Genomic DNA, 24,802 nt, shown 5'->3' on the forward strand with positions numbered 1-24,802 from the left:
TGCGCTATATAAATACATATATTTAATTTAATATTAAATAATAGATATGATATTAATTATATTAATTTAATATTAAATAATAGATATGATATTAATTAGTACGGTAGAGTTTAATTAAATTATATTAGATTTATGATTTCGTATTCAAATTTATAATTAATATAATTTAGTTGAAGGACATATGAAACAATTCCGTCACCTTCAATTTCTAACAAATTAAATCAGAAAATTAATTAATTTCTCATTCCATTGTTGCAATACCTTTTGATGTTTATTGAGTCACATCAAAGGAATTTCGAATTTCTAATTACTTAAAAGTTAAAATGTTATAAGTACCTACATTTATTGAATAGGTATGTATTGATTTATTTAGGTATGTACTCGTTGTTTATGTACATATTATAGTACAGACCAAAAAAGCTCTACACACTACATATTCTTCATAAAATATCATAGATCAAAAGAATTCTATTAATCCCCATTATTTTACGAATAAATCGTTTGAAAGAAAAATAAGTTTTCTCATTAAACTCTTTGTAATAACAACCTTTAGCAAAACCTTGTAAAAGTTTTTAGTTTCAAATAAATCACTGTAATAACCGAAAGTTTCAATCCATGATAACACAGCTTATTCCTTTTAACATTTATTATAGTTCCTTGATGAATAATTTATAGCCAATTCTCTTATAAAAGAGGATTCTTGCGCAAATCGCATTATTTGATAAAGCTATTTCTCTATAATGGCTGGAAGTAATTTAAATAATAACGCAGCTATAAGTGAAATAAATAAAACGTTGAAATTATGCGAGTTCTGTACAAAAAATATTGGACTATCTTTTTTAAATGGGTCTAATAAAAATTTATTTGGTAAGGTGTGGAGGAATGCTTGGTTTTCATTTTCAGCGATGGTTTTGTTTTTGATGGTTGCTGGAGAAATAAATTACGTACTTGAAAAATTAATAAAATCATCTTCTGTGGTAGAGTTTGTATCGGGAGTACATATAGCAGGCTACGACACTATGAGTAAGTATGGACTTAGAGCTCTATGAAATGTAAAAAATGAAATATAGGTTATTGTTATCAAACAGATGACATCTAGGACCTTCGCGTTTAATAATTATTTTAATTAACTCATTTAATTAGCTCATAATGATGTCAGTTGTGAAAGTATTTTTAAAAGCAGTCTATCCATTGTTTTGATTAAATTTATACAGATTATGCCTTGATAACTTATCATAAACAATGTTTTTATTTTACCTTTGTGAAAATAAAGTTAAGTATTTATAAAATATAGAATGAAATAAATTCTTAATTCCCTCTCTTTTAAAGTGAAATTGCAAAAGGGATTCCCTTGTTTGAAATAAACTTTTTCTGACTGCCGCTTGCCGTCCAACTTTTATTTAAATTGCAATTTTATTGCTTTTCAGGTTTTGGCAAATTGTTGACGATCTGGTACAAAAAGGAAGCTTTCGAACACCTTTTGATTGAACTGGCCGATATCTGGCCGATGTCCGCACACGATAAAGAGGCTACTGAAATAAAACGTAAAAAAATTTCGCGGCTACGAAGTGGCCAGTTTTGTAAGTTCCACGTTAAAATTGCATATCAATTCCACTTTTTTTCACGTGAGATCCAGAAAACGTTATTCAAAAAGGTATTGGAAAACAACGTTGTTTTGGTGAGTAATACGAGTACCGCAGTGCCGTTGGGTTTTCGATGTTTTGCGAATCGGACAGCGCAGGATACAATCAACAATGTTTTGTTTCTCTTAGATAGCCGTTGCAATATTTACAATATAAAAACGGTACACAGGAGGAGCTGGGAATTTAACACTCATTATGTGGTAGTGAAGATAGCTCTATATCATTTGAGTTCTTAACAAGAAGCAAATATTTATAATTATTGTGAAGTTAAATGTTTATTACGTATTGCAGTGTATGCCTTTTGGAACATACTGGGATTATGGCTGTACAATCTGACACCAATTGCTATCTATCTTTACCGCAAAATTAAAGGAATGCCAGCTTATTTGGATTATATATGGCATTTGTCTTATCCCTTTGATAAAACTAAACCCGTATATCACGAGATTGTCTTTGTCTTTGAGTTGTATGGAGGTAAATTGTGATGTTCAATTAGTTTGAAATACATCTTGATATCTATGAAGTAATCTTATGAAATGGATAAGGAAAATGCGGGTATAAGTTTATATGTAATTTAATTTCAGGAGTCGTTTCCGTCTGGTCAATGCTTGGGTCGGATATATTATTTATGACTATGTCCAGTCATATTAGTATGCTTTTGCAATTACTACAATTGAAAATACGCCGGTTGTCGTTCCAGAACAATAGCGTGACGGAGAAGAGTAATGCAGGACATTACCAAGATATTGTCGCTGTTGTTAAAATACATCAAAAGCTTATAAAGTAGGAATTAAACTAAGTAAAATATGTTATTATAATAATATACACTTTAAACTCTCTTTTCCTCTCACTAAGATGAAAGAACTCAATATTTATTTTGATATATGTATGTGCGAAAAGCATTCCAAATCTTGTCAGTAATTTTACATACCCTAGTTAATATATTATTATAATATACTATCTACATTCATTTCATAATATAGGGACATTTCATTTAAGAACATCATTGTTCTAGATACGTAAACATTAGTTTTCGGTTCAATGCTCCGACAATTATTTTCCATCGTTCTATGAATCCATTCGAGTTTAATTAGATTCCAAAGTAAATAGCTTGAAAACAAATTAACATCAAATAGCGTTTAAGCCCAAAATTATTTTTGATAATAACTACAATTATTTAAGGGCCGATTTTTCAATGCTTGGATAAAACTTATCCGTCCAATAAAGTAGGTATTACCCGATAATATTAAAATGTCACGTAAACTGTCAAATACGGTCAATTAGAATACGTTTTTAAAATGGTAGTTTTATACTTTATTCGACGAATAATTTTTATCCAAGGATTGAAAAATCAGTCCTAAAATAATTATTGTAAATGTCAAGAGCTTCTAGAATTATTATAGTAAGTGACGGTTTATTTGGAAAATCAGTTTTCTTCCCATTGTCATCTGATACCTAAGGGAATTAGAATTAGAATGGAATATTATGATATTTCAGCGCGAAAGCTTGTGCCTCCATTACAATACTGTTCATTTCTACCTTTATTTATAAAAATCAGGTAGAGTCAATAGAGTGCGTCACACTGAAAAGTGCCTTTTGCATTATAATTATAATCACATCTCTATATCAGGTCAGTAATATCTTTACTTACATAAAAACACGATAAACAGCGGCAATAATCAATATATCTATTATTGCAAAACTTGAGTCAATGGTATCTAATTACGCTACGTGACTATACATAATATATACAAGTTAATTATTATTAAAAAAACAAAATACCCGACTGCACACTAAAAAAAGAGCTATATTAATTACTCCGTGATTGAAATGAATCTAATGATACCGCATACATATTTTTTTAAAGGGAAATTTAGAAAAAATATTATTATGTCTTTATCCCGTGGGACTTTTAGGATAAAATGTATCCTATGACACTCCCGTAATCAAGACAAATCTAACGATACCTCATACATCAAAACCCATCAAGCCGTTTAGGCTACAGGTGGTCACAAAGGAAAAGACATACATACATACTTACATACACTCGAAAAACATTACCCTCCTTCTTTGGCAGTCGGGTAAAAATAATTTTTAATTTATCTGGTTACTGTTGTTCAATACGCGCGAAATTTAAGACATTGAGACAAATAAACTTTAGCAACATTTTTGCAAGTAGGTCTCAGAGAGTCTTGAAAGTGTTTATGTCTTACAATATTAAACTAGTCCTTATTTTGTTTTAGGTACGGAAATGATTTAGAAGAAGCGTTCTCGTTGGTTAATTTAATTAACGTTCTTTTGAGCTCCGTCAATATTTGCTGCGTTGTTTTTAATATCGTACGTATAAACATTTTTATTCATGAAGCATTTGCTCAATAATTTAATTAGAGCCTTGCCCGTTCCTCTGTGTGAGTGTTTTGAAGCTCAGAGAATATTTATATTTCATAAGGGTGCTATGATTTTATGGGCTTTATGATCTAAGTGGTTGTTTTCTTTCTCATTATATTTCGAGCTGTTTTTCTTTCGGTGGGCAAAAATTTTGTTTTCTTTATTATAAGCATTTCAAATAGGAAATTTCTAAGTACGTTACGTCATAAATTCATAATGTTGGGAAATATCCCATATATGCTCGTGTCCGCATGGATAATAATCCATGCGGACACGAGCATATAATATACATAGTGCTCTTTAAATTCATATTAGTTACATTACTATTCCATAATATGTATGTAATTTATTTATGTAGCTTTATGTTGCAGTTACTAGATCCATGGATGGCAATGAGTAACAAGTTCTTTTTGGGCGCAGCATTGACCCAAGTTGGCATTCTCTGCTGGTATGCAGATGATATTTGTACCTCTGTAAGTCGTGACTTTTTTCTGTCGACTCTATTCGATTTATATAATAATAAAAATATTGTTTGATATTCTTCTACCTTCTAGTTTTAATTATACCAATCAGGATTTTTTATATTAGGTAATTTACTACAATAAATTATCGAATAAATTTCAACGGTTACCTTAAACATTACATAGATTTAGATTTGAAAAAGCATTTTCAGGCTTATATAAGAGAAATAAATCCACGAGCAAGGTTACAGATAATTAAAATAATAAATACACCAAGTTCCTCTCGTAGTGTCACAGAGCAACTTTAAAAGTAATGAATAAATAAATGGTAAACAGATGTCTACACATGAAAATTATAAATTGAACTACTTATAATTAATAATGGTTTGTTAATATTGAGCACAGAAAATTTGTTTCTCATTTTTTTTTCTTTTTACTTCTTGTACACCACATACATTATAAACCATCATTAGACATGGGTTTATGAAATAAACAGTTTATTATTACACTTCCAAAGAGTAAGTAAGTATCCCAACAAAAACATAAATGTAAAAATTGGAGCCAAGTTCAACCGTCGACTTGCCGAAAAAAGAATTGAGATCTAAATGTGTGCCAAGTTCTGTAGACAGTCCAGAAATTTATTTACTAAGATGTATAAAATTCTTAGGTGAACTGAAAACTCAATTGTTTTATTTTCCCTTATAGAACAATGTTTATTCAAAATATGATTTTTTTTAATTTTAATAAAAGAATTATTTACACATAGCAAACAACTAATGACCTACTGAACCTCATAATTTAACCAGGCTAGTTTTTAGGTACTGTTTATCTATATAATATCTTCTCAAATTGCTGATATTGAACGTTATTATTTTAGAAACTTGTAAAAACTAGCCAAGTCAAATTATGAGGTTCAGTAGGTCATTAGTTGTTTGCTATGTGTAAATAATTCTTTTATTAAAATTAAAAAAAAATCATATTTTGAATAAACATTGTTCTATAAGGGAAAATAAAACAATTGAGTTTTCAGTTCACCTAAGAATTTTATACATCTTAGTAAATAAATTTCTGGACTGTCTACAGAACTTGGCACACATTTAGATCTCAATTCTTTTTTCGGCAAGTCGACGGTTGAACTTGGCTCCAATTTTTACATTTATGTTTTTGTTGGGATATCATTACTTTTTGTACAGAAAATTACTTTGCAAAGATTTAATTTATGTATTTAATGCTTTTTATAAACGATTTTATTTTATTTTTTCTTGCGTTTTCGTTCGCTCTATATATAATTTACGTGCTCGGGACTCACTAAGAGATCATTTTAAGAATACTGGTATCCTTACTGTACCATCACAGTATATATTTAATAATATTTTGCATGTACACAAAAGCTCTGACTTACACACAAGAGTAGGAGATAGACACGATTATGGCACAAGGAACAGGAATAGAATTGAAATGCCATTTTTCCGATTAGCCAAAGTTAAAAATTCATTTATGGGTCAAGATATACGCTTATACAATAGAATTCCTCACAATATTAAAGAGTTTAGTAGTTCTAATTTAAAACTTACATAAAAAATGTACTAGTTCAGAGAGCGTACTACAGTATTCAGGAATAAGTATATGGACGATAAAGACCACAGACATGTATAAAGACCCATGGAGGGTTGTCGCGTAAAAACCACAGGACAGTTCTTTGGCATATTATGTACTTAGTTAGATATAAGTTACATATTATGTAAATTTATTGACATTATTTTAAAAGAGCAACTATGGAGTTTCTTGCCGATTCTTCTCCATAGATACTGCTTTCCGAATCGGTGGTAAATGTTAAAATACTATGTAATGACGATTCGAAAGTGCTACTAAATAGTAGGTAGTCTAATTGAATAAATGAATGTTTGAATTTGAATTTGAATAATACACTTGTTAATAATTATATTGCATTAATCAATCTTACACACGTCAAGATGAAGAATAGGTATTAATTAACAATAAAAATATATTATTTAAAAACTTTTGTATAACTGTTCAGGCTATTGCCTAAGTTTAGTATCTAGATTCTTACTTGGTTACATCTACTATCTTTCAGTGCAAGTCCTATCAAAATCGGTCCAGCCGTTCCAGATAAAAAGGGCAAAGTTTGAAAAAAGCGTGTGTGCCGAGCACACGTGTCAGAAGTAAAACTTCTTTGGCAAGATGCAAAGATCGTCGTAGAAGAATCGTCGCCTTACTCCATGACGTGACGGTATTGTCATGACGCGATCTTGACATTTTACTCTCAACGCGCCTAAGAAGTTTCACTTATTATAATTTTAATATTACGCAAATTAAATCATTTCGACCTTCGACGAAGCCTTCTTCCATTGTACTGAAATTAAAACTAAACTAAACACTCATAATTAATAAAGAATAAATAAATGTGAATATGTAAAATTATATATTATTTTTAACTGTATGAGCAATATTTTTATTACAATTTTCTTTTATTTTATGTAGTGATGCAACGAATACGAATACGAATATTCGTATTCGCCGAATACTAGACATTTACCGAATATTCGTATTCGGCGAATATACGAATATTTAAAAACGAATATTTTTGTACGCAACTCTATTTACTACATGGTCCGGGAGCCAGCAGCAGATTTTATGACCAAGTTCCTCTCAAGCGGTAATTAGTAAAATGCATCAAAGTATAGTATTATGAAGCCTCGTGAACGTCAGCTGGAGCTCGGTTGGGGGGAAGAGCGGTTGTAGCCTCCCGTATCAGCTGACGGTTTTTCCACCAAGATACAGCCAGCTGACATATATATTTATCCACAGTTACATATAAGCTATCATCAGGTAAATTTTTGTTTGAGAGGAAATAACGGAAAATAAATTTTTCTTTAAATTTAACTTTCATGTTCGAGACACCAGCTGACGTATAATACACCATGTTGTAACCAGCTGACTATTTTTTTTCGTTGAGATATTGGGTTAGCTACAATTTGACAAATTTTTAGCTGAGAGGAAATGAATGAATGAATGTATTTTTTTTCCTATGTGCGTGGGAGGCTACAACCGCTCACCCCCCCAACCGAGCGCCAGCTGACGTTCACGAGGCTTTATAATACTATACTCTCATGCGTCTGACGAATTATCTCTTGAGAGGAAATAGTTAACCAAATTTGCACCTGGCTCCCTAACCAACAGATTTAAAAATCGCGCGTTAAAATATGACGTGTGCAGAGACTGCTGATCCACTGGCCTTTTGGCGAGAAGAAAGCCTTTTTTCAACGGCTGGAAACATCCAGACTTAAAAAAAAATCGCCTAAAACCAGAAAATCTAAGAATTTTATGTTTTTTAAATAAAAATTTGCCTATTGTAAATTTTAATTATTAGAAGAGTAAACATTCATTAAATAAATAAGTCTTTTATTACCAAGGCGAGATATTCGTATTCGTATTCGTATTCGTAAAAGTAGTATTCGTTGCATCACTAATTTTATGTTTAATAACAGTTTTGAATAAAGAAATCATGCAATCGAAGTAATCTGCCCTAGCGATACTAGCGCGAGTGAGTGTGATGTCAGAGGCGCATCGAATCCACAGATGTTTCGCGCTAAAATATGTAAACTTCAATAATCTATATCTCAGTCATTTATTGATGGATTTCAATTTTTTTTTCTGCCACTGATTAGTTTTGATCTATATTTTAACACTATTATGGTGAAAATAATATTTTCTATTTTTTTTAACTTTTCCATTTTTCCATACAAACAAAATTAATGTCATTGAAAAAAAAATTAAATACAGATAAATTCAGTATTTTCTGATTTTTTCCTTTGTACACTCACTATTACCTAGTTGATTACAAAATTTGAACTTTCTAGGTCATCTGGAAGTGGGTTAGGTTTTGTATATGTCTATAAGTCAGTCAGTCTGAAAAATTGCGATTTTTGGACATTAATATCTACGCAACTGTTTAATCTATATTTATGAAATTTAAGGTTCTTGTTTATCTCGAGGTCCTCTTGATATGTACCAAATTTGGTTTATTTAACTTAAATAGTTTTCGAGTTATAAGGGGGTGAAAAGTGGCTCGAAATGGTTCGTGTAAATATACACACGGCCGCTGCTCGCCAGTTCTCTTCGCTTGAACTTGGCTTGACACGCTGCCGCGTGTCTAGATATAAGTAACATACACTCGAGTCGTTGTTGTAAGTCTAAATCTCATCAGCTGTCAAGTCCTAAACTTTACAAAGTGCTACTGACCATGTAAGCTGAACAACTTGCAAACTTAAGTTAAATATGCCAAGTCATATCAAGCTACGATTGCTACTTTGATGACTATTATCTAAATGCATTTTAATGTAAATTCAAGTTGCTTATAAGATTCGTATTAAATTTCAGTGGGTCTTTTTTAGTTTTCTTGCTTTTGTTAGATAACAACCATTCATTCGTGTTTAAGAATTATCATACAATGCCATCAAAAAAAAAGAATAACTTTTTTTTAAGTTTGTAGCTAATTAATTTCACCATAAAGCTCTATGCATGCATATTTGTGAAAAGTCATTTTTGACAAATCCAGCCAAAAGGTTTTTTTATACATTCGAGGTTCTACAAATTCCAATTCCAATGTAATTATGTAGTTTACGTACAATTATAAATTGGGTTATTTTACAGAGACCCAACGTAAACATACGCCTACGTTTTATAATTATTTATTCTACTAAATATAGCTGGCGGAGGCGTATTAAGAGTGTAAGATATATATCATAAGATAAATGGTCTGGCGCTATTGTAACCGTTTATTCTTGTATTCTCAGAGCGCAGGTGTAGCCGATGCTGTGTATGAGAGTGGATGGTACAACAGTGACATTCGGTGCCGCCAAGCTTTACTTATATTAATACAAAGGTATTAAAGTTTTGTATTGTTGGTAGTAGCCGGAACACGTACGGAAACAGCGATAATTTTCGTATGGGTATGAGTTGAATGTGTATGTGGGTTGACATCCATAATGGCAATTTCTTCTGAAGATTTTATGGCTTATTGACATTAAATTAAATTAAGTAGATAATTATATTTCACGCACAAAACGCGAAAAGAAATGCATGCATATTATATATCTATTAACATAGTTTTATGTGAGACCTTAACAAATTAATAACATGCCATAAAGAAAGATAAAGTTGTAATAAGGTAGTAAGGCGGTATGCTAACGACCATCCGTTAAGACTCTTCATTAGAATGAGCTATAATTGGCGGTGCTTCTAATCCTTAAAACATGATTTGCTCACTTAATAACATGAATAATATTAAATTCCAAGTTACGTAATAATATTACAGTTTCAATGCCTTATTGTAAATTATTTTATGAATAATATATTATGGATTAAAATAAAGCATTGAATTTTATTTCACAGGTCTCAAAAGCCGTTATATTTCACCGCAATGAAATTCAGTTCGATTACTATGAAGACGTACAGTTCTGTAAGTATCTTTTCATCTTAATAAAAAAACGAGCGCGTCATTTTCCTTTAAGCGGGCCTATTTCACTCGCAATACCGAGAAATGAATGCAGATAGTGCGGTATACATTTAGTATAGCCATTTCTAAAGTATTTTGTCCGTAAACATGCGCTAACGAACAATAAGCGTATTGTGCCCGCTCACGGCAGAGAGACTATTTGATGAAGTTTTTAATGCAAGGAGGAGTGCATTGCGAAATTGTTAACAAAACAGCGGACTTTTCTGTCGTTGTATTTGCTACGGCACGCCTACGAATATAATGCTTTTTCAATACAATACATTTTCTTAATTAGATGTTAGAAGTTGAATGAATATAACATTGAAAGACCAATTTATATCTCAAAACCAGATAACTATATTATTTCTTTTGTTGCAGATTCTCACTACTTCATATTCTTATTTCGCGTTGCTGTACACTGTTTATCGAAGTAATTGAAACATGGACGGTGTATCCATTTATTTGGACATCCGTCTTATTGTGAGAGTAATTATTGCACACAAAATTGGAAACTTTTGTCACATATTAAATTGTTCTAGCAGCAGCGAATTGTATTATTGCATACACAACTGATTTAACCCCAACCTGCGCTTAGTTTTGAACTCTTCCCTGAATAATGAACAGGGGAACATTTATCAAGCAAACATTTGCCGTACATTGTTTAATTATGTATGCAATGTACCTACAAAAAAGGTCATTATTGGCTTAAACAATATTACGCGTTGAGCGCGACCCATGCGCTATCTAAAACATTAGGTATAGGTACACGTTTCTGTTACATAAGGCAATTAACGTGATTAATGTAAAGTACGCATGTATTTGTGCTTATGTAGATAAGTGATTTACAGGAATTGAAATGTTTTGTGAATTGTTGAAAACAATCCTACTACTGTTATAAACACAAAGCATAGTGTGGATGTTTAATTTACTTTTATACAAATCGCCTGATCTGATCAAGATGAAATTTAACACAAATTTGTCACCTTAAGTATTACAGGGTAATTAATTTCATTCACTAATTTGTAGAGCCACGGGTCAAAGCTCTGATATATGTATATTAAAAATCAACCCCGTGTTGTAAAAGGCATTTTTTTGCGCCGAGTGCGAGCTTTAATTACCTGCAATTTTGCCGTAATTTTTAATAAACAGTTTTAATAAAATGGGGAGCTTTTTGATTCTGCTATCTTTCATACCTGCTTTTGCTTTTACAACAAATAAAAATGGTCAGTTTTATTACAGACAAGTTTTACGCCATGTGCGCCTTAAGATCTACAATATCATTTGCGGACGGGTTATGTAGTAATTTATGGTACTACAATGCTGTCTAAAGTTTGACTGTAAATCTTTACTCACACACTGTATGTGTTGGCAATCTGTAACGGGAAACGGACAGGATTATAACAGAAAGGAAAATAATGATGTGTAGTCTTATCATTAAAAAAATAATTAAAATTGTTAGCATGATTTGTTCGTACATTAACGAAATTCCCTACTAATATAAATATATTCGCACAAAAATATGCTTTCTGTAGAATATCTACAGGTAAATTTTAACATTTAACCCCAGCTATTTTCGCTACAGCTAGACTCTAGAGGAAAGAGCGGGAAAATGCGATAAGCAAACAATATGCAATTATTGTTATTTCTAGCGATAACAGACCAAATGGCTTTTGCCTTTTAAATTTTTGTTTCTTCGGATAAGGAGACTAAATGTGGTTGTGATAATACTATCTATTTGAATATTATATACAGTCTCATTAAAAAGTTGGTTCGGCCTACTAAGCGTGATCAAAATGTTCTTAAAATATAAGTGATTTGTATTAACCAATCTAAATTCTAAATCATTGTCAGCAACTCTATCATCTACGGAACGAGGGAGTAATAATATATAACAGGATCAAACAAATCAAAAGTCCAATTAAATAAGTCGACACATTCCGTTCATGTTTACAGGTTTCGATTTCAATTTAAACTGATAAATGGCAAACAGGATTAATATTCAAAATTAACCACAAACATTTGTACCAATATAATATATATGCTTCAGCAATAATGTCATCAAAATGAAACACAATTACGGTCTATGATGCTCATTCTGCAGTGTGGTTAACCAAACACACAGCCGTGGGAAATTAGATTAATTAGTTTTCAGTAATACCTGTCGGCTGTCACAGGACGCACGCATCCAATCTCGCAAGCAAACAAGCCTTTGGGATATAGCCAGGCTATTTCCTGGCCACTAATGTCGCAGCCTGTTTGCTGAACTAACACCTGAGCTAACCTTAATTGAGCTAACCTAGTATTCAATATGTGAAATAAATTCTTGTTAAAAATTGTTCACACACATTGTTTACTTATACAATTAATTGGATTTAAAGTCTTTTGAACCGTTTTCTATTAGCCTAGCAAATAAGAAAAAAAATATAGAGTGCACAAATCTTTTACAGTCTATTTAGAACATAAAAGTTAGAGATTATTTATTCGAGTTATCTTGAAGGGTAAAATTAAGAATATTTAGCTAATTATGAAATGAATAAACCCGATTTATATAGCTTTGTAAATTTTCAAAAATATTATGCGATTTCAAAACTTTAAGCTTCAAAAGATAGACTAAACTCACGGCTTTATGCATCAAGGTAGGGTCAAACCACAACACGTTTTCTAAAGAGGAAGAAAAACACGAAAATAAAAACCAACAAAGTTTAATTAAAATTTTTACCATAAAGTACGAACATTAAAACGTTATTCGGGCTTCGTATCGTACCTTGAAACCGGTTTCATAAAAATTGTTTCATTATTCTTTAAAAATTAATTACGTCGAGAAATGAAAAGGAATATTTCTATTACAACGATTTACACTTTTGTTTTAAAATGTAAGCATTTACAATTTTCGCTTAATGTGTTGTGCTAACTGGTAGATTAGTGGTAAATTACTAACTTACGATGTGTTTTAGTTTATTATACAATAGCCAAAGAGGATTGTGAAGAATTATTGTGCTCGAATTTGTATGACCCTGTATGCGGCGAAGCGGTGGCGCTTGATGGTGCGGTTGTAATTAAGAGATTCCATAATGTGTGCTACCTGAACAAAATTAAATGTAGATTCAAATATGCAGGTAAATTCCTATTTAAACAAATGTTTTCATAAAAAGTTTAAACTGAAGGCATTATTCATTTTTCTTAAACTTTAGTTTTATGCTCTGTATGGTTTTGTTACGTATTTATTTCTGTCCAAGAGGCAAGAATATTTATGCTCTATTTTTCTATTTAAAAATATATGTTCTAAATATTAAAAGCGTTGTATTATACAAAAACAAACCAGCAACGTGCAGTATATTTTATAAAAGCATTTGCTGAATCTTTTTATACTGTCGCGTCCGTCTTGATATTTTTATTACAAAAACACTCTACAAAGTTGTGGCCTAATTAACGCAGATCTAAAGTACCACAACTAACTTTTTACAACTGCACTGAACGCTACGTTAGTTATTGCATTTTTGCTTTATATTATACTTTCTTAATGGTATAAGTAATTTCTCTTCCGCACGTATTTGTGGAATAAAACTGTGTTGTTTGCATTATACATATATATTAAACTGACAAAACATAAATATATTTTTATTATGCATGTTTGATGTTGATTCTTATTGAGTCGTAAATATTTTAAAGAAGAATAACGCTAAACCGTATTAATGGTATTTTCGTTTTGTCTGTTAATTGGGGGACTCTCAATGTCGTGTCCGAAATGTTTTCCTTCATATCCATTTCCTTTGATCCGTTTGAGGTTATTTTCTAGCACATCTACTTAGACTCTTATATATAGGTCGTATGTCATCAAGTATCAACAACTTTGTATCCCATTTCAAGAGCATGGCAAAAAATCGAATATAATATTGCTACGCAGTTACGCTTTCTTTTTATCTATGTTTGTATGTCCTTTTTATGGCACAATATGAACCGTAAACATTTTAACGAATTTAAGCTTGGGATTGGACGATTGGTCTCAATTGTGAATGACATTGGGTGTTTTTCGTATGAATTAATTTTTAAAACCTTTCGATAACGAAATAAAATGGGGGCTTAAAAGGTAATCAATGACAATGAAAATTTCAAGCTTAAAAAAATTCACGCTGTTACGGTTTTATCACACATTATTATTTGTTACCTTCTTTATTATTAGGCACCTTTGTTTTACCATGAAAATTTAAAAAAATACAAAGTATCACGACGAACTAACATCTTTGTACCTACAATTTGATTTCAGACGTAGAACAGATTCCCAATTATCTCTGTGGCATACGCGAGGACAGGGACTCGCTAACCAATCGTCGTGTAAACGACTTCAGCATAGTCGGAGCGCATCAGGCCTGTAACCACACATGTCCAACATACTGCCTGGACACGTACGAACCAGCCTGCGCACAGATCTGGTCAGCTGACATGCAGACGTACACTTACCGGCCTATGATCAATCATTGTCACATTGATTTGTTCTCGTGTGTTGTGGGAGTTAGTGAGTAATTACTAAATTATGATTTACTAGCCGCTACGCCCGCGTGGTCGGAGGAAATTCTCGTGGGGATGAAAAGTTTCACTGCTGTAAAAAGGAGCCGTATATCTACTCTTTAGCCTCCTAATTATATCTTTGTAGTCGCGATGTGAAGCAAAAGCAAACAACCACACCGCACACTGTCGTTATTATAAGGAGATATTCATATATTTGTAAGGGGATGTTAGTACATATTATATGGGAAATAGCACTGCCTTAATGAGGAACTGTTTACAAAATTTTCTTTTAGTCCATAACAACTTACACAATAATGCGGTCAGAGCCTTACTTTACATCACAATTATTTTGCACAAAATGAAAACGCTTACAAATTGTAATAGGTATTTTTCAACATAACAATTATAAAAAATGCTCTTTCTGAAAACGCGGAACTCACGTACATACTGTATAACGGCATGGATGATATTGCATGTCTGTTGTTAAAATTTATTAAAATAAATATTAAAATTTGAATGAACATGAGCAGGAGAGCAGAACAAAGAGTAAATTGTATATTTTATTTTATTGTTACAATCTTTTTACAACGCATTGTTAAATATTGAAATCCAGAAATTTACATGATTGTTATGTTCATTTTTTTTCTGGTACTTGAAATATGTAGTTAAATTTTGTTGTTATTTCAGACGTAACAATACAGCCGTTAATTGGGAAATGCTACAAAAATCCAACGGCCTTGATGTTCATGTTCCACATTGCGTCGTTGAAAACCCTGAAGTTATTGGATGAGCCGCCCGCAGTTGCTCATAACAAGCTCGCCCCACCGGCTACACCTAAACGAAGATCGGGAGCCAATATTATAGAAGAAACAGAGTATAGGGAGTTCATTAACCTTCTAACGAAGCGCAAATAAATTTTCTTTCTTTCAAATATATGTAATTAAATAAATATTTTATCTTTCAGCTCATTTTTGTGTTTTTTTTGCTGTTTGTTATTTTTAAAATATTTCCATTATAAAGGTTTATAAATACGACTTACGACTAGAAGTTAGTTAAAATACTTTATTTTATTTACATTGTCAGCATTAAAAACTACGAGTATTAAATTTTGTTCTTTCTAAAACTTTTCTCTCGTCTAAAAATATCTCAAATAAACTGCCGACATCACTGGATTTTTAAATGAAATCTATCAAAATAATTGAATCGCTTTAATTTGATGAGAAATTGCAGCATTAGAACTATCTAGAATTCTGAAACCGCCATAACAGTCCAGTGCCTTTCATAATCTTAATCGGCAATCTGGAGACTTAATTAAATTTTCCCTCCGCATTTAGAGAATATTATAAAAAATGAGTTCTTTTTATAACCTCGCTAAGCTCTCTGGGAAGATTAAACCCTAATGTAATCTGCTGGTGAGGTGAAATTTATAGTTTTTTTTCTATTTTATGATTTCATATAAAGCTAATTAAACGTTAAAATATGTTATCCTTCATAAAATATCATTTTAACTTCGTACAACATTTTTCCTGAATAATCTAAAAGGAAAAAGCGCACACAACATATTAAATATTAAGAGAATTTCAGTAAGGGAAATAAAAGAGAGGAAAAAAATAACATTTCAACTCCAATTTACTAGCATAAAATACTCAACAATTTCCTCTAAGTATATAAAATGAGTGAAGATTCTGATTTTCAATTAAATTTAACGCGAATTTATAAAATTATTATAAAACATCATTAAATTATATTCGCAATTAAACTTTGCATATTTAATAGTGTTTTGAGATTCAAGAAAGTTAGCGGGAGGTAGAGTTTGAAGAGATAGCCCGCATTATAGACCGGGAGATACTGACACAAAATTTCGAGTCATTTGTAACAGGATGGCGGTTCTACAGGGTTCTTAGTACGCAATGACAAAAAGAAAAACGATGGTGTGAACGCTGGTACCGGCGGCTTAGTCGCGTGGGCGTTAGTCGAACTCGTCGGAAAATAGCGAAAGTCAAACGATTTGTAACAGTATGGCACTTATTTTTCCTGTAAGTTTGAGGATCAACGAATATAAATACAAAATTTCAAAGATCTAGGTGTTGGAAATCTTCACTTATATAAATTTTTACTAAATTAATTTTTCAAGTATGACAGCACTTTTTCCCCCTACTAGAAGTATGGCAAATATAATAATGATCCCATTTTATCAAAAACTCTCCAAAAATCCAAATGCAATACTGGTACAAAAAGTTTGGCGAAATAAAAAAAATTTGCAGATTTTCGGCGGTATGGCGACCATTTGGAATCGTCCGAAAAGTATTGCATGGCGATTTTCGTAAATGGCTGCACGACGATGGTTACCTGTGCAAAAGTTAGCCTGATACAAATGGTTGAATAATTGTTTTATTTAAATCAACACATTCGCCTCGGTATGGCGGGCTGTAAGTCACACCGGAAAAGTATGGCATGACACTACCGCCTACTTCTTTTTTATGGGCTATCGGTAAATTCTAAAATTTTTGTGTTACAAATCGTTTGACTTTCGCTATTTTTCCGACGAGTTCGACTAACGCCCACGCGACTAAGCCGCCGGTACCAGCGTTCACACCATCGTTTTTCTTTTTGTCATTGCGTACTAAGAACCCTGTAGAACCGCCATCCTATTACAAATGACTCGAAATTTTGTGTCAGTATCTCCCGGTCTATTATGAGAGGAAAGCTGAAACTCAAGTAAAAACTTAAAAGCTACTCGACACTTCTTAAATCTATTTTAGTTCGCACTTCTACAAGAAACTTGAATATTCTGTAAACTAACCAAATGTTGACAAAAAGTTAGAATTCTTGAGGGAATGCTTAATTTTAAAATATTTATTGCATAAAAAAATACTCCATATACTTAATTATGTTCATTCAAAAAGTAAGAACGATCAATTAAATAACAAATATTTAAAATTTAAATTTGCTAAAAGCCTTTAAGAATTATTCATAGGTACCTATTCATTCGAGTTATGTAATATCGACAATAAGGTTAAGTTCAAAGATATACTAAGATAGTATGTAATAAACGTAACATAAAATTTATGTTGTACTTTTCGATTGCACAATAAAAAAGAAAAACAGAATAAGCAAAAACAAAGGGTAGGTACCTACTCGATGCTAGCTGTTGTAAATCACTGATGATTTATAGTTTATACGCTCAATACGTGGTACAAAACGGAAATGAATAACGTGAGTAATGTAAGCGAGGAAACCCGTAAATTAGATAACTTGTTTTCATATTTATGTAGTCAATTTTGAATTTTAGTTTTGTGTGTGAATATTTTAGTTTTTATAAGAGAATTGCAACTCGACCCGGCTTCACGCCCACGCGGAGGCTGTATATGTAGATATGATTTTTTAATAATTATTATCCTAATCCAAGTATTTTTATTGCCTCTACGAAAAACCGAATCTACTACCTTTTATAAAACCTACCTCCTACAATGACACTTATAAATAATATTCCCTTAAAAAGGAAATTTCAGCGAAGCTAATTTTACGTTTATTGAACGCTACAGCTTTGATAAGTGGGGAAAGTTTTACTTATTATCTCGGTTAAAGCGGGGACAAAGTTTAAAATTGGTTCAACAATACCTATGGTATAATTTAAACTTATGAATTGTTCCGTTAAGATAACTATTTAAGTTAACTAAGGAAGCTTATGATACTGATTTTCATATTGTTTCGCACGTAAAATTTAGTTATGATACATTGAATCGTACCGTAATTTATGTTTGATATATTTCCAAAACAAGCTAACAAGGAGCTTTCGTCCCTTAGTTATAACTTTGGTGTTTTTCTCCTATATTACAATCCGTGTCGGTCGTGATTGCAAAAATTTTGTTTGTATTCAGCGGTCCCGAGTTATTTAACTAGTCTACAAACAAGTTTACTGCCCTCGAGGCGTAGACGGACTCCGAGTCGGAAATGATCTGGCGAAAGATTCAACTTTCGTATCTCTTTTCATGACATCCTCGACGTGTCCTCATTTCCCTTACGATTAAATCTCTGTAGAGTAATAGACTGTAACTGTTTTAAAAGAGTTTAAATCTGTGACAGATCTCTGCTAGTTGAGGACACTTCAATCTTTCAAAGTCTATTTGCTCGCTGTTGAATTTTCAACTTTGAAATTTAATGGAAAACTTCGCTCTACGTACCTACTCTCGTCACTGAGGCGTAGTACGTATAGAATGGGCATTTCACAGTTATCTGGAGTTGAGTACAGGATGAAAAGTTTTATGATTGAAATAGACGTAATAAGGTAAGTTCAACTATTTAGGATTGTTGTTTTTATTCAATATAGAAAATTACTTTAGAGTTTGATTACAGGTATTTAATATCAATTTAACCATTTAACCACTGTTTTTTCGAACTTTTGAAGCTGAAATCCTAACCTTTACTTAGTGAAATGTATCATGTTTACTTTCATATAACTTTACCATTCACCTTAGATAAAATTCAATTACTAAAGTATGTAACTCCACCCGATCTTATTACCTTATCTATAATCCATTAGGCCCCTTAATATCGTCTGGTGTTAATAGTCGATAAGCTAATAACTATGCCTTCATCGTTGACATTTACAGCAGCCAATTTCGAGTGGATAATTAAAACGTTCGTCGAGGGTCAGGCGCGACACCGCACGCCGGGACTGAACAACATTTCCGCTTCGATAAAACCACGCTTTCCCTGAAATATCCCCGGTTAACTGCACTTGATGTTGCTGTACGTATAAATAATGGAATCAATGTCCGTTTATCCTTTTAAATTTAAAGCTTAATGCCGGCAGTGATGTGTTGTTCGCAAATTAATGATGGATCAACTTTCGCCATTTATTGTTTTCATCTGTACGACGTGATGGATATTCACGAGCCTCTTTAATCTTTATAAATATCGAACTGTGAATTAATGATGAAAGCTTTCATTAATTTTTGTGTTTTATACATATATCATATTAATTATAGGTACAATTTTAAATATGAAAATACGTGATATAGCAAATATTGAGTCACTTAATAGTTTAAAGTACATATAATTTGCTCAGCTTTAATATAAATTATACAACACATGTGTAGGCGCTAGTGCATTTAAGTAAGGTGACCTAATTTAGTCTCATCGCAGCAAAATTGCCTCCTACGGCTATTAACAGTTCGTTAGTGCTCCAAATTGTAATTTAACTAAGTCCGCTATATTAGTTTTAAACGCTAATTTATTTCAGTTTGAAAATGTTGAAAAAAAATACAAACTATTCTCAAACAAAAATAAATTAGCGACAAATTAACAAATAAGACATACAACATACAAAGTCATAAAACATTAATGGTTAAATGTTTTATTATTTATTGCAGAAACTGAAATCTATCTGCTGTATATTTTATAAAATATCAACTTTTTATTCTTTGGTGACTTTATTTTTCTCACAATTTCGTCTGTCCAATCATAAAATCGCTTTGCCAATATTTATGGATGAACTAAAAACTTAATTAAAGTTCGGTAAAGTATGATCTTTTTTGAAGAATCGTCTGAATAGTAAATTAAATAAAGTTGTTAAAAACCTATATACATGTAGTTGTATAACATCTAAACCAAAACATTTTGTAAACCGATACACGGATTTTACATGTATCATCCCAAATGAAACCTAATTTCAAGAGATAATACGTGCATAAAAATTACAGCCTTTCCCAACGATCGCGGAAATAAAATTTGTGATTATGTCGCTCAGAATCTCGTGAAAGAGTGTCATGGCTCTCGCGATATTAAAATTTAATATCCGTCGAGTAACAGCTCAAATCTTAATACGTCATCATATTGCTATACGAGGCACTCTCGACACTGATTACTGTGTGAATAAAGTTAAAGTTATTGTTGTGATTTATTTTATGTAACGTGTTTAATTTTCCGGTTTTATGGCAATTGACATAATCTCTATTAAGAAGGTCGAGTTAAGTATTTGTTGATTATGTATCTAAAGTTTGTCTTCAAGAGTATTTGGAAAAAAATAGATTTTCACAGATAAACGTAAAAATTTATAAATCTAATTAGTACTTACCTAGTAGGTTCTAATAATGCAGAACAATACGGTTATAAAAATGCAGAACAATAGTTTCATTTCTTATTGTTGCCATAGAAACTTTGTTAAATTGTGTACATGTCCTTTAACCCATTGAGCCCCAAGCGGCCCGATTGGTCCCAGACACAATAGATTTTCTATTGTGTCTGTGGTTCCGGAGCCTGAGTTGAATGTTAAATTGATTGTTTTCCAATTTAATCTATAATTAGGTAACATAATGATTAATGACGAATGTTATGTAACATAATAATGGCTTGATTTGACCTTAAATTAGATATTACTATAATGTTGTCGTTCTCGAGTAGATACTTAAACAAAATTGCCTATGAGTCGACTTTCTGAAGAATGCTTGTACCTGTCGGTTGTAAGGGCTCTTGGCCGAGAAAGGTTTTGACGTAGATTGCTACCTGAGAGTACCTCTAGTGGTGACGTGAAAATGTGGTGCTGCCTATGTAAACATACTCGACGATCGGGTGTTTAATATGTTTGTATTTCGATAATGCTATGCATTTAGGACCCTTTCATCCACAGCTTAGTCTCTACATCCTAGCCCTTCTATATCTAGATGGGTTATAAGGCGATATTTATTGTTTAATAAAAATAACAAGAGGTAAAGGGAATAATTAAGTAAGTATATAAATCCTTATAGTAGAGAGATTCCAGATTTAGACGCATGTCTTAAAATTTTCCTGTTCTAGGGCTGTAAATTTCGCCATTCATTATGAGAACGGCCACTTCTGACATATAGCCAATTTGTAAATTGTACGCCAGATGCGCTTGCAAAACCCATGCATTCGAATATCCTTTGGGCATTGAGATGATAGTGCACGAATAATGAGTGGACGAGCTTTCGAATAATGTTATCTCCTGCGCTAGCGAGTGTCCTTTGAGATTGACAGTGCTAGCCGAAATTCAGTAAGGTTTAGATACTAGAAAGTGAAAGAAATCTTCACTTCTGCTATTATTTGTCCTTTACCTTTGGCAATTTTTAATTATTTATAGATACTTAATGCCATTATGTTTATTAATAGCGAAATAAGAACCAGTTTCGTATAAATAAATAGATACACTAACAATTAATACCTACATGAATAATTCCTAGATACATAGGACAATAATTCATAGCCTATGCAGCGTTAGTAATTTGGTGCAGCACAAATCCCCTGTTCTCTAATTCCAAATACGAGAACGGCTTCCACCTATCGGAAACATGAAGATCTATTTGTTATCCCATAGAAGCAATATTGGGGATTGTTTATTTGATGCACAGTTTATATTAGCAGCAAAGAGTAAAGACTCAATTTCTTCCCTAGACAATTGTATACCGAATTATGATAACCCAACCAATACTAAAATTGTACTCGACTAAAATTGTATTGTCGAATTGAGGGGATTTTGAGTTTGTTTTGAGAGTGACCTATTTAAGCCATTGTCAAATTTTAAGGGGAGTAAAATAATGATGAGAAATATCTGGGAAGCGCCCGGCGAGATTTAACGCGAAGTGCATGAGAAATGCTACCAAATAAAAATTAAATTTAATATTATTTCAACGGTCATAATAATCCAAGCATGTCTTTCGGTTTCCTATTATTACAGTAACGTAAATCATATAAGACTTCAAATAGTAAATAAAAGGGTTACGTATGAATGTTGTGCGATTTAGATTTGCGCTTGACTGAATTTCTGGGGTGCGTCGGGGTTACCCTTTATCGGTGGCATTTTTACAGCTCGCTGGAGAGACTGAAAAGTGTCCATTGCAAACCTAGATTTTCCTAAAATAGAGATACGTACGGAGTATGAATGAATATAAATGAATAAAATTAGAGAGCAGTCTTTTTAAATACGAAACGGATTGGAGCAAGCAAAATTTTTTATTACAAAATGTGTCGATATTAGATAACTGTAAGGTTTAAAACTAAGGCCTATTGTTTTATTGAGAAAGTGCAGTTAAATCATAATATTTTGAAATCAATCCCAGTGTATCGATTATCCACCCTCTAAAATTGTCTAACTTACCTACTTAATTATCACATGAATATGCATACATATCGATAAAAAAAATCACACGACGCTAAAATTGCTCTTTTTAAAATTAAAATTCTTAAATAAGAACTGTTTCACGCAGCAAATCCACGTTACGAAGGAGCACTTAGCAGTTAATTTCAATTGTTCTCCGTTAAGAAACATTGTAGTGTAATTAGGTTAAGCAGCAGCAGCGGTGAGGTGATCAATCGTCTGCAAAGAGTTAGGGCTTGAGCGCACATTGACTTACGAGAGACCTAGAAAGTGTTATATATATGGCATATAAATCTAGTTTTATTGTTGTCTACTTATTTTTCATAGCCGTTAAAGTTAAATACTTGTGTAAAGTACCTCATTGTCATATAATTTGATGATGTAAAATGCTCAAAAATGAATAAATGTTTAAATTTGAATTAGCGCTGGTTTTAGTTTTTAGTTAGAGAATGTAGTTGTGTTTGAGTTTGGCTCAAGAGTGAGTGAGAGTTCTTTAATAATTAAATATTACGGTTAACAGGAATTATTCCTTCGATACCGCAGTAATTACTATCTACATACTAATAAGTTGCCAGAGGCGATCGGCGGGGTAGAATATTTATTTATATTTAGCGTGTATTGTTATATTCAGTAATTTATCGGCTCGTTTTTATATTACTTTGTTTTCATTATCACAGCGTAATTTTTCTAACGTAACTCAGAAAACTGTATAATATTCATTAAACATTAATGATAAAACAGTGCATAGATTTTCAATCATGCAGATGGTTCAAAAGGAAAATCACATAATAACATAAATAAGTACTGGAATAACTAGTTGTTTGTAACAAAGTTGCCGGCAACTGTCAGTCGTCGGTGTTCAACAATGTTTCCACATTAATTCGCCGGAGCATTTAATAAATACATGCATGTTGCATCGCAGTTATCATTTGGTATGTTAATTATTGTGTTTACATTAATTGATGTGCATGTACTGTGCCGTTTAACTCATTTAACGAAATAATATTCAAAGCTTTTCACTCAAAATGACCAAAATTTTCATCGTGTGTTCCTTTTTTGTTTCTATTAAAAATATATGAATAAAATTATGAAACAACGAGATCTAAATCTCGTTTTAATCACTCTAGAAGTTCAGCTTCAATAAACTTCGTTCATGCAAATTAAGTATCTAATATTAATAAATTTTAATCGAATACAAGCTAGAATTTTAATAAATGTTAATATTGTTATATTGAAACAGTTATTCTGGGAATGATTAAAATTAACACTTGAGTAAATAGACTTAATACAATTTACTTTCTAATTAATAATCATCAGATTATGAAGTGGAATAACAAGTACTTCATTAATGTCAAATGTAAGGTGCGATCAGTAGATTATTTTATATTGTGTACAACTCGTAAGGCCCGATATTCTCCCGTTGGAGAAATCAAATAACAAAATTGCGTTTGGAAAATTATTATCGAACAGGAGCGGATGCAAAAGTAATGTCTTGCTCAATATTCGATGATCATAATATCAAGCACTCAGATTCCGTCAAGAGGTTACGTGAAGCGAACAATAATTCCCTTTTCCAGTTAATGCTCGGGCGGATCGCGGGAGGCTCACGATAGGAATTCGCGGGCAAACGTTAACACGTTCACTGCGGCACCTAAAATGCCAAACTTACCGTTGTTGCGGCATGTCTTCCATACTTCACATCGGCAAGTTCACCACTGTGCGTCATGAGCCATTTTTATCACATCGCACCTTCTGACTTTGAAGGTTAATAATTTCATGAAATTTCAAGATATTTCAAAAAATTTTTTTTCAGATAATAGTATATATAGTCTAGTATATACCGCATGAATAGCTTTTAGTTTGACCGAATAGTTTAAAAGATATGAGGGAAAATGTAAACCCCTGATTTTGTGAAAAATTATTTGCCATCCCGCACTGCGTTGATACGGCATGTTTACAGTAATAGCGATGGGAAACACTGTAAAATAAAACATCGATATCGATATAAATCAATTTTGTATATTTCAGTCTGTTTGTTAACAGATAACGAGATCGTCGATACAAAAAAAAACACATATAAAACAAGGTACTTGATAGAGTACTATCAGGAAATTGTTCAGTAACTTTTGTTTTAATTTGTTCAGTAACTTTTGTTTTAATGTTTTATATT

General features: G+C 32.0%; 2 protein-coding genes across 2 annotated transcripts; both read left to right on the top strand.

Annotated features, from left to right (window-relative positions):
• Positions 1–864: 864 nt before the first annotated feature.
• Positions 865–10,546, top strand: LOC149909544 (odorant receptor 4-like). Its single transcript, XM_090119564.1, has 9 exons — positions 865–1,023; positions 1,428–1,580; positions 1,935–2,117; positions 2,228–2,426; positions 3,887–3,980; positions 4,403–4,504; positions 9,310–9,398; positions 9,908–9,974; positions 10,389–10,546. The coding sequence occupies exons 1-9, from the start codon at positions 906–908 to the stop codon at positions 10,446–10,448; spliced, it is 1,065 nt and encodes a 354-aa protein (XP_089975690.1). The 5' UTR covers positions 865–905; the 3' UTR covers positions 10,449–10,546.
• Positions 10,547–12,636: 2,090 nt separating this feature from the next.
• On the top strand, positions 12,637–15,430 carry LOC149909545 (uncharacterized). Its single transcript, XM_090120181.1, has 4 exons — positions 12,637–12,646; positions 12,965–13,126; positions 14,275–14,523; positions 15,204–15,430. The coding sequence occupies exons 1-4, from the start codon at positions 12,637–12,639 to the stop codon at positions 15,428–15,430; spliced, it is 648 nt and encodes a 215-aa protein (XP_089976307.1).
• The last annotated feature ends 9,372 nt before the right edge of the window (positions 15,431–24,802 follow it).

This window comes from Colias eurytheme, chromosome 3 (assembly GCF_061535395.1).
Source record: "Colias eurytheme isolate Ceu_HAF_F1 chromosome 3, ilColEury1 Martin Lab GWU primary, whole genome shotgun sequence".
In the NCBI taxonomy this organism is placed as follows: Eukaryota; Metazoa; Arthropoda; class Insecta; order Lepidoptera; family Pieridae; genus Colias; species Colias eurytheme.

What these genes read in the sequence shown, in the direction of transcription:
- LOC149909544 (XM_090119564.1), top strand. Translation starts at nt 906, where the DNA reads ATGGTTTTGTTTTTGATGGTTGCTGGAGAAATAAATTACGTACTTGAA. An exon ending in GCTGCGTTGTTTTTAATATC is followed by an intron (nt 3,981 to 4,402) that starts GTACGTATAAAC and finishes TTTATGTTGCAG; the next exon opens with TTACTAGATCCATGGATGGC. An exon ending in CTATGAAGACGTACAGTTCT is followed by an intron (nt 9,975 to 10,388) that starts GTAAGTATCTTT and finishes CTTTTGTTGCAG; the next exon opens with ATTCTCACTACTTCATATTC.
- LOC149909545 (XM_090120181.1), top strand. An exon ending in ATGTAGATTCAAATATGCAG is followed by an intron (nt 13,127 to 14,274) that starts GTAAATTCCTAT and finishes ATTTGATTTCAG; the next exon opens with ACGTAGAACAGATTCCCAAT. An exon ending in CTCGTGTGTTGTGGGAGTTA is followed by an intron (nt 14,524 to 15,203) that starts GTGAGTAATTAC and finishes TTGTTATTTCAG; the next exon opens with ACGTAACAATACAGCCGTTA.